At 43.6% G+C, this 11,325-nt stretch overlaps 1 protein-coding gene across 1 annotated transcript in view; it reads right to left on the minus strand.

Annotated features, from left to right (window-relative positions):
* The window catches only part of GUCY2C (guanylate cyclase 2C), a 140,049-nt gene extending 128,949 nt beyond the window's left edge, over positions 1-11,100 (minus strand). The window contains exons 1-3 of the mRNA XM_083158185.1: positions 10,959-11,100; positions 7,116-7,171; positions 1,996-2,161 (exon numbers count right to left, since the gene is read on the minus strand). Of these exons, the coding sequence (XP_083014311.1) occupies positions 1,996-2,161; positions 7,116-7,171; positions 10,959-11,100 (364 nt within the window). The remainder of the gene's footprint in view (positions 1-1,995; positions 2,162-7,115; positions 7,172-10,958) is intronic.
* Positions 11,101-11,325: the final 225 nt, after the last annotated feature.

Here is an 11,325-nt window from a genome sequence, read left to right on the forward strand (position 1 = left end):
ATAGTCTTCTTTTGTTCTTCTCTTTCCAAATAATTACACTAAATGACTGCCAATAATATTGTATAGATATTGAATTAACCATTACATGACTTGATGTTGGATTAATGTACTGCAGTGTTTACCCTTCTCAGGTTATTTTAGTCTTACCCTCTCTAGAAAGGCCCGTTATGGGCTGTATCGCATCACAACGCATACATTTTGCATGCGATTTGCGTGTGATGCGATCAGAAGGCAGTACAAAAAGTATGTGCAGCAAATACTTTTTGTCATGTGCGATGAGATGCCCGTGGGAGTGCGCATCGAACGGTGCAAATGCACCGTGTATGGGCACCTTAAGGCGTGTATTAGCCTGCTTATTGACCAAGGGTGGAGCATAACTGCACAGTTCTTAAGTTCCTCATATACTACTGTAATGCTATTACGGAAAATGCTGTAGATTACAGTCACATTACATCATACCTAGCTCATGCAATAGTCATATCATTGTACTTCACAAATCATGTTTGCATTTACTATGACTAATAAGGCTAGACTCAGAAATGGACAGAGTAGCAAAACGGTCATCTGAGAGACCATTGTAAGATGCAGAAACTGGCTTTGGCAATCCTCAAATACATGTACACCCTGTCCACACACGTTAATCATGCTGAGTCTTATAGGGCACTGTGTACAATTTTGTAGGGCATTATTTGCATATGCGCTTCACTAGAGATGTAAGGAAACCAGCTTGTATGTGTACATCTCTGAATTGGGTCCCTATATAACTGAAAGGATCATGCAAGTATTGTCTAGATTTCAGAATTCTGTAATTAATAAGTACAATTTGTTCAAATTAGACAGTCTGCCTCCAATATAGGCAATATTGAACAAATGTGATCATTTGCTGAAGTACATTATTAATACCTTTCTTTCCGTCTCATTTTTTTAAATTACATCTTAGAATCCACATAAATTATTGCGAATTCTGACTAAAGAGTGACCCAAAATAATATGGAATGTCAAATAAACAAAAACAGCAAAATGAAAGCTTCTGAAAAAAAAACCAAATACGAACAGGTAGACATTTACTACATAAGAAACGATATTTCTTTCTTTTTTTCTTTTATTTAAAGGAAGTACTTGCAGCAAATCTATGCTTTGCCCACCTAGTCAATGCAATATGCACTGCATTACTATTCTAGGTACAGTACATCAAGCTGGCACATCAGTGGTAATAATTCGCAAACCTACTTTCATTCAATGATGCAAGTAAATATTATAAACTGAAAAATGTCAATGGGTGTGAATACAGTTATATACAAAGTATACATACCCAATGTATTCAGGCATTTACCTATAATAATGAAACTGAGTCAGATCCTGAGGGCATCAACATACTGTATAACTAATTTATTTTAAGCATGCTTTATCACTGCTGCTATATGTATTTGCAAACTTTATATGGACATATTGATACTGTAGGTGTAAAGATGATTTAATTAGCTATTCATTTGTCCACAATATATGTCAGTAAAAGAAGTGTAAGAAAAGAGAAACACACCTCAGGCAGGAGAATATTTAGGCAATCCATATTGTACTGGCTACAGTAGGCTCCTCCATTTGTCGGGTGTATATAATGTGGGAGTAGGACTCCGATATTGAACAGTTTAATTCTATTTTGCCATGATTATTTTCAATGTATTTACAACAACTCCAAACATATCATGCAATATCAATCTTAGACATGTAACCAATGAATCCCATCATTCCTGGTAATTGTTCCATTGGAGTTTACAGTCGAAACCTCCCCTCCTATGTATGTATATGTATCTATATCACCTATCATATTTCTTTTTTTGCAAGGAAACTCGAGTATTGTGAGGAAACCCACAGAAAGACAGGGATAACTACCCAAGACTCAAGCACTGAGATACCAATACTGACTACTGTGACACCAATAATGCACAATACAAACAAGCAATACATATGGCAATATAATTAAAGAATGTTTCATACCTTCCTTTTCTAGGTCGTTCCTCAGTACTAACAGCCCAAGGTTTATTGCTTTTCTAATAGATTCTAGGTTCCATTCTGTTGAATTGTCTTTCAGCATAATCACATTGAGAGTGTAGTTTCCATTCTCACACATCAAATTCACTTGGGTTTGCAGCCATAGAAAAATCTGGATGAACAAACATACAGATGGCTTCAGCATTTTACCTCAAGCATGTATTGTGAGCAATTTGTGAGGATGTTAGTGATGCTCTGAAAATAACAGGAACTTCTAGGACTACATCAATCATCTGTCACTCCCTTCTACTCCCATCTAAAAGTTGTCTAGTCACCTATTAACAATTGTAGATAACACACAGGCTGCTTCTGTATAGAGCTTTTTATATTTGTATAGAGAAAGGTCAGAACCATTAAACTTTAGCAGAAAGCTGACTATGCCATTAAAAGTAAAAATTTTAATTACTGTACTCAGGGCTGGATTTAGGGGTCAGGCCGCCCCTAGGCACCAACTTTTTAGCTGCCACCTGGACAGAGAGGACCCTTTTTGAATTTTTAAAATAGGAGGGAGGTCAAGTGGGCTGCTCCCCGGAGTTACCTCTTCCACTGGTCCAGAACACCGCGCTCCTCCTTCGCAGAAGCCACTGGCGGCAGAGAGAGGGCTGAGACCCCTGGGAGGCAGCAACAGTGGCAGCAATAGCAGTGGTGGTGGTGGTGGTGGGCACCCATAGCCCGGACAATGTGCTCCTCCTCTGCAGCAGCAGTCACCGGCAGGCAGGGAGGGCTGAAACATCCGGGCGGCAGCGGTGGCAATAGCGGCGGTGGTGGGCACCGGCAGCCCGGACTCAGCACACTTCCGCAGCAGCAGCAGCAGTTATAGGCGGGCAGAGAGACGGCTGAGATATCCGGGTGGCGGCAGCAGCAGCGGGAGCTAGGTGCAACACACCCTAACAGGGCTGAGGGAGGGCGCTGCAGCCCATAGTGCACCCAGGAGGACACTCGGGGAGCTCTGCATAGCCCGGAGTTCACTGCAGCACTGAGACCCCAAGAGCAAGCAGCACTGCAGCCCGCTGACGCCGAGGTGCGGGATACTGTTGGTGTGGGATGACAGCTGACAGGCGGGATGCTGCTGCTGCTGTGGGATGATGAGCCATGCAGCGCTCCATGCACCTGCATAGCTCGCCCCCCCATAATACCGACACTGCTGGCTGCCGCCCTTAACATGTGCCGCCTCTAGGCCCGTGCCTCACGGGCCTAGTGGCAAATCCGGCCCTGACTGTACTATGGAAAATTCTTGAATTTACTAAGCCTTCAACTGTATACTGTATGCTAACAGAGAGAAACATTCATATTTTGCTAAATAGATAAAGTGTAGATATCAACTCCTATCGGTGCATTGCAGCCCGAGATAAACTATGCCCCAAAACATGTCACCACATCTTCAAAACAGTAAAGTTTAAAAAAGGAGGGTGAGTAATAGTGTAATCCAATGGTGCTGTGACAATATAATATGCAATAATACATACTGTAACAATAAATGTGACAACAATTCTATACATCCCTCACAACCTTCTGGGATCCTTTGAAGGAATTGGATGTTCTAATACTGTATGTGTAAAAAAAGTGTTCCAAAGGTACTGTAATATTCTTTCCAGTGGGGGTTGATGAGGTGTTTTAGGTAAACTCAATATGTGAGGCAGCGCCGGTGCTAGGGTGTTTGATGCCCACCTGCAAACTATAAATTTGCGCCCTTCCATACTTTACCTAGGCTGCGTGCTGAATGCACACACTAAAAAAAGTGTGTATAATGCCTGTAAAAGTAGTGCCTCTTAAACACATGTTTCCAGTTGCAGCAGTGTATTATCTAGACATATTGGTGCCCTGTGCCAGAAATGGATTTGGTGCTCCCCTCTCACACAAACAGTAAAGACAGGTGCGTGCGTCTCTGGAGCGCAGCAAAAATTTAAACCGTGGTTTCGTGTGGAAGGGGCATCACTTTATAATAGTACCAATTCACATTACACCACACAGTACTGTAGTTCCCGTTTTCACATTAAACCACACAGTCATACCCCTTTTACACATTGTGCCAGCTAGAGCTGATTAGGCACACTGCCTGTATTACACACATCGTAATGCCCATTACACATAATGCTGCACACCAAAATGCCCATTACGCATCTTGACACACACTGTAATGTCCATTACACATTACTTCACACAACCTAATGTCCATTACACATTAAGACACACACCATAATTCACATTACACATTATGACACACACTGCAATGCCTATCACATAGCTTACCTATATGTTGTTGCCAGGAGTTAAATGCACATTGTCAGGGGGTTTCTTGTTTGACTCCAGGGGTTTTATGCTCCTTGCCACAGGGGGTTTCGTGATCCTTGACACAGGGGTTACATGCTTGTTGCCATGGGGAATTGCATGCTCATTGCCAGGGAGAGTTACATGCTCTTGGACCATAGAGATTACATGTTCTTGGCCCTATGCCCCCCATTCGCACCCATATTGTATACTCATCACACATCCCTCCTGTGCCTGTACCCCACAATCATACATAGATGTAGGAGTATCTGACCTTACACAGGAAAGAAGACAACGGATTGTCAGGGCCTCCTGATGCTGATAGTGGCACCCCTCTGCCTCTACTGATGGACAGCAGCTAGCCTGGGGGCCCTAGCAGAAATTATCTGTACTTTGATCAGCACTCAGCTAGTTCAGTCTGTGACATACTTTATAATCAATCTATAAAACCTCCCAGCAATGTAAGCTGTGAGGATGCTGTGAGGATTTTAGATTGGTTATAAAGGCTGCCACAGACTGGATGTGTAGAGTGGAGTCTGCGCTTGGGGCTGCAGTGGAGTGACCAGGTGCTGCTCACTCTTCCTGCTGTTGGCGCCACTGCCTGTGTCACAGTTAGACAGGCGCAGGCTGCAGAGGCTGGAAGCGGCAGTCCACATCAGCAATATAGCAGAGCGGGGAGAGCGCCTATCCAGCTTGGTGCCTCCCTGCTTTGCAGGACTTGCTGAGTGGGTAGCACCAGCTCTGATGTAAGCGAAGAAAAGAAAAACACATGTATAGAACCTTTACAATATAATAATGTGCACCATAAAAAAAAATTAATTAGGGGAGTGAATTGACACTTCAATGGTTAATCTTGTTCCTGTGTATCTTGCTCACCTCACATAGAGGGTTGAATAAACTTAACAAGGTACAGTATCTTTTCCTTCTATATATGGAAATCACCTATGGTTCATTCAAAAGTAAAGCGTACCCCACTCACGGTAAGTGAAGTATTTTCCAAGCACATAGCAGTTTCTCGTGATGTTACCAATAAGGAAGCTTCCATAGGATCTATGTGTACCGATACATTACTCATGAAAACCTTAACATTACCCAAAGAACTGACATACACACAAGAAAGTTAAAATGTATTATACACTCCATACATACAGTGCATACATACATTGGCGGATTCAAGGGGAGGGGCACCCGGGCACGTGCCCCCCTGTCATTTCATTTTGTAGCTGAGGACCAGGGCTTTCCAACGAGCCCAGCCCCGTGTCTCTAGCCCCCCCGGGAACCGGAGATATTGCCTGGCAAAGCTGTAACATTTTCCCCGTAGGATAATATGGGACCCGTTAATTCCAACCCCCACCCGGTTCCGACGGTTGCCAGTTCCCCCTCTGGCATCACAGAAGCTTGGAGTTTGATCTGATTCAATTCCAAATCGCTGGGCCTTCAATATGATACCAGGCTGGTCCATATCGGTCAATCGGTTCCAGAGATTTTTTTATTTTTGAAATGTAATTTCATGGCTGTTCATGTGCTTTGAGGGCAGATTACTCTGGAACCAAACGTTCCAGTTTCACTGGACCAAAATCTCTCAAAGCCCACTCAAAAGTTCTTCAATATGATACTTGTCTCATGTAAATGGGTCAGTTGGTTCCGAAGATATAGCCGGTTAAATGAGATAACTGATTAAATGGGGAGGGGTGGTTTTCTCTCCCCCTCACACCAGAAAATGCAGGGACTAGGCTGGTGTAAAAGGGGCCAACCTGGGAATGTATTTTCTGGTGTGAGAGGGGTATTATATCAAATAGCCAGGACCTGCAGTGCTCTGAATACAGCCAGGCTCTGCCACTGTCAGTGGCTATCACTTCTGCCTGGCGGCGGCTGTCCCCCATTTACCGCGAGCATGTATTCCCCCTTGGCAATGAGCATGTAATCCCACATGGCAATGAGCATGTAGAAAAGCAGCACTTATGTAGCATAATTTTTAATAGGCATTATGGTGTTTGGCATAATACATAATGGACATACTGTAATGGCGTGTAACTTAACATGTAATGGACATTATGGTGTAAATGTTTAATGCGCGCCTTTGGCGGACAATGTCCCTGTTTATGAAGCATATTGTGAATTTTGGCTTAATCTGTGTGGCATTATGTGAATTCTGGCTCAATCCGTGTGGCATTATGTGAATTCTGGCTCAATCCGTGTGGCATTATGTGACTTTTGGCTCAATCCATGTGGCATTATGTGAATTTTGTCTCAATCCGTATGGCATTTTATAAATTTTGTCTCAATCCGTGTGGCATTATGTGAATTTTGGCTCAATCCATGTGGCATTATGTGAATTTTGGCTCAATCCGTGTGGCATTATGTGAATTTTGACACAATCCATGTGGCATTATTTGAATTTTGGCTCAATCCATGTGGCATTATGTGAATTTTGGCTCATTCCATTTGGCATGATGTGTAAGGGGCAAGTATAATGGGGTCTAGTATTTTGTTGCATAATGTGTAGAAGTTGTATATGGTGTGGTACACTACACTCAAGGACACGCCCCCTGTTGCGTGGCCACACACCCTTTTCCTAGGGGTTGTGGCCCCTTTTGCTTCACTTTTGTCGCCATGGTGGGCCTGCATACTTTAAATGCAAGGCCCTATTTTTTATTTCATTTCCACCCTCTCTCTGCTGCTCTCTTAGCATGTACACTGGCACCACTAACACCGCCCCTCCCCCACCCAAACCCTCTTTTATCATGGTGCCCCCCCCTGTAATTTTATCCTGGATCCACCCCTGCATACATACTTACCTGTCTTGATCCCCATAGGTTCAGTCCACACACTTGCCCCCAAGCTGGTGCTGGTGCTTGTTGCAGAAATACAGGGGGAAAATTGCATAGGGTCCCCCTGTATTTCTATAACCAGCACTGGGCTCTTGGACCGGTCCTGGTTACAAAAATATACGGGACAAAAAAATAGGGGTCCCCCTATTTTTATAATCAGCACTGGGTTCCAACAGCCAGCAATATCATGTCACATGTAAAAATTACACACTTCATACATATATACTTACCTTTCTTGATTACGTAGGTCCGGTCCTCTTCACCAGTAGAATCTAAATGGGCCCCTCTCTCTGCACATGTTACATCTGCCCCACCTGCAGTGCACATGGTTTTGCCCATTTTCCAAACAAATTTGTACTGCAATCGGATCTGAATAAGGGCCAATATGGTTGGAAAATGTGTTGCAATTTCCTTTTGTATTTTCTGCTGAATTCCCGGCTGAATTCAGCAGTACGAATGTTAGTAAATAAGCCACCAAAGAACTCATGGCCATATACGTCCACGTTCTATCGATGGTGTACTCATTCATATGTTCATAAAAACAGCAAATCAGTTGAATTTGGCTGATAGTAAATCAGCCAAACTGCTGATCCCAACTGTAATTAAGATCGAATGGGTATGAATGGGTGCATTCATACACACTTGATCTTAGTAAGCATTCCCGATAGATAGATAGATAGATAGATATATAGATAGATCATTTAGGACATACTATTATTTAGGCAGAAGCCAACGGGGGCCCCATAGGTACCCTATCTATCTAACCCAATGACCCTAACTCTCCCTTGTAGTAGCCTAACATTAACCTAACAAAGGCCAGCATTTATGGGTGGAAACATGGCATTTTTGGTTTGTGTTGAAAGAAACACAAGCATGCCAAGGCATTTTTGGGGTGGGTCTCAGACGTTACCACTGACCACTTCCAGCCTGTCTCTGTAGCAGATAAGTGGAAGTCTCAGACTTACTTAGACTTCCTCATATGGAAGGTACACTTAGATGTTCCGGAATTTGCAAATGGATCTGAATATCCTACCTGCGATGCATTTATAATTTTGCACAGGGCTGTTGGGCGTGGTGCTGGCAGCCATTTGAGGAGGACATGATCTGCCCGAGCTCCTGCTGTAGCAGGCTTAAAAAACCCTCTTTTGGCACTATCAGCATTTGATTCATAGCCTGGGAGACTCCTCTCAGGTCCCAGGTACAGGCGTTACAGCAAGTGGGAGGCAGTCGGGGTGGCCGTTCGCGGCCACTCGCGGATTGCTGCCTACCCGAGAACCGGAACCTAAATTTCCCCAGCCAGCCGCATCGCAGGATCCGTGGCGGGCGCCTGCCGCAAATTTGCGGGTGAAGACTCCAGAGTGCTGACACATACACTGGCCCTTCTCTGGAAGCCTACCAGGCTGCAACACAAGGTGTATTTATCCCTCTACCCTTGCAAAAATCCTCTGTCTGACCCTGCAATCTATCCCTCTATTGGCGGCCATCTTGAATGTGGCAGAAACAGGCTGCACTGATTTCTCAGTACTACATTTTCAGTGTTAGAGTGCTGCCTTTTAGGATAACACCAAAGGTTAAGGTGCATTGCATAGCCTGGCCTCTACTCTTTACGCCCCCTGACCACCCAGCGCTCTGAGCATTCCTGCGGATTGTGGCCTACCTGACAATCAGAAGCTAAAACCTTTATATATTACTATACCCAACAAAGCTCACCAATAGCAGTGATTTGTGGGCCTATACCTACATGAACCCATAGACAGTTGGATTCAGTGCCCCAGCTTCAGAACCTGCCTTGATCTTCCACTACAGCCCTTCTGATCAGATTGGAAATTCTTAACCACCCTATAGAGCATAGTATAGTAATCTGATAAACTTTGCCACAACATTAGCTGCCGTATTGCCCTTCTCCTATATCATCTACAGAGGAAGGCATATTATCTATATTGCAGGAAAATCGGAATTCAGGGTATATTCGGTTATAACTACCTCTAATACCCCGTACTGATCCTCCCCATGACATATCTAACGTGACTCTCTTGTCTCCAAACAATGCCCTAACACCATCATCATCTAAGGCAGGGCTGGGCAATTGCGGCCCTCCAGATGTTGATGAACTACAAATCCCAGCATGCCTTGCATCAGTTTCAGCATGGCCACATAGCAAAACTAATGCAAAGCATCCTGGGATGTGTAGTTCATCAACATCTGGAGGGCCGCAATTGCCCAGCCCTGATCTAAGGGATGTGGGAGAATATGAAACTTACTATGAAGCTTTCCTTATCTTGCTAACTATTATTCTGGATTGGGTCTCCAAATTATCTGACGTTTCTCTAATCTCCACCGGTATCTGGAGTTACATACTCCTGAACTCTGTTATTCTCCAAAACCTACAATGTCACAAAGAAGCCGTAAAGCTTCAGGCAACGCAAAACCAAATATTCTTCGAGCGTGGGAGAAAACAGGTTCTCTCACTAAGCGGTTGTCTACTTCAGAACAAATATCTGACTCTGAAGATACCCCCACACGAGTCGACGCTTACCGCTAAAGATGTTGTCTCAATTGTTACTAAAACCATAGAGAGATGAGAACTAGCAGATTTAGGCTCCTTAGATGCCCTTGAACATAAAATGGATGAGGTTTGCAACCACCAAATCGTAGTTGAACAAGAACTTGCCGACATGGAATCTTATAGAGATCACCTTGAAGATTTCGAAAACAGGAACAGAAGGAACAATATCTGCATACGCAACATACCCGAGTTGGTCACTAATGACACCCTCCCATCATACTCAGAAGATCTATTTCTTCATCTTGTTCCTGATATCCCTAAGCCTGAACCGTGCTCATCGGGCTCTTAGGGTGAAACCTCAGTCTACACAACCTTCCCGAGATGTGATAATGCGATTTCATTATTATCACACCAAAGAACGCATCGTGGCCACAGTGCAGGGATCTCCACCAATTACTTATGCAGATTCCCAACTACAAATATTCCAAGATCTGTCTCAAACAACCTTAAAAAAGAAGATATCAACGTCACCAAAGCTCTCAGGAGTCATTCCATCAGGTACCGATGGGGATTCCAGTTTCAATTTATAATTACTAAGAATGGGACCACTCATAGTGTTAAACACCCCTTCAAGATTTTGAACTTCTCCAAAAATTTGGCATTGTCGAAAATATAGAAGAAACTCTTTGTTTGCCGAATACTCCATCTCGCCTTCCCTCCTCGGCTCCCATACCTGAATGGTCAACTGCATAACGACACCTGCTCACCATAATCTGGTACCCTTACCCGCTTTCGCAGAAGACCTCTTATAGTAAAATCCTTGCTCTTTTTATGTATATATTGTACTATATGCCTCTAGACCTTATGCTATATAGTTAATCTCTCATCTATCTCATTTTAAATGGTGGACTGGATTATCTTTCTATGCTACAGTTACTTATTGTTATCTCTAGGTCATGTTGGCTATATACGAATTTAGACTTGTGTCTACATAGCGATGTTATATTTAAACTTTTCAGGTTATGTTTTACCAACATCTAATATTTTAGCTCTCAGTTAATCTCTTTGAATCATTCTTCTTAGCGATTTTTTGTGTTATCTTCACTGTCACTTTTACACTTACTTGCTTTAGCTCTGGACAAGCTTCTTCTCTCTCTTGTCGCAACCCTCTCTCACCTTCCCTTAGTGGCTCACTATAGGCTCCTCTCTTTTGTACTCCTATTTTACACCCCTAACCATGCCTCCATGATCAGGGTTTGCCACTATGGCACTCCCCCTCTTAGTTTTGAGCTTCTCCTAATTACCTGGAAAGCTCTTATGTCTCTTTTTTTTGTCTTCTCTCTTGTTCTCTCTTTTTGTAGTCTCTTTCCTATCTCTCTCTCTCTCATGGAGTTGTCGCTGCTCATCTCCTTGATCGAAATTTGTGCTTAATCTGTGATCCTCCATGATGCTGAAAGTTCTATCGGTACTCTTTACCTAGCACGGCGCCCATCGCGGGCATCGCGGGTACATTTATGTCTGCCCGCGACGCGACCGACGCGATGCCCACGATTTCCCATTGAAACCCATGTTAAACATGGAAATCGCGTCGGTCGCGTCGCGGCTGGCCATAAATGTGCACACGATGGCCGCGACGCGATGCCCACGATTTGCCATAGGAATTAATGTTAA

Source organism: Crinia signifera, chromosome 8 (genome assembly GCF_055691185.1).
Source record: "Crinia signifera chromosome 8, ASM5569118v1, whole genome shotgun sequence".
NCBI lineage: Eukaryota > Metazoa > Chordata > Amphibia > Anura > Myobatrachidae > Crinia > Crinia signifera.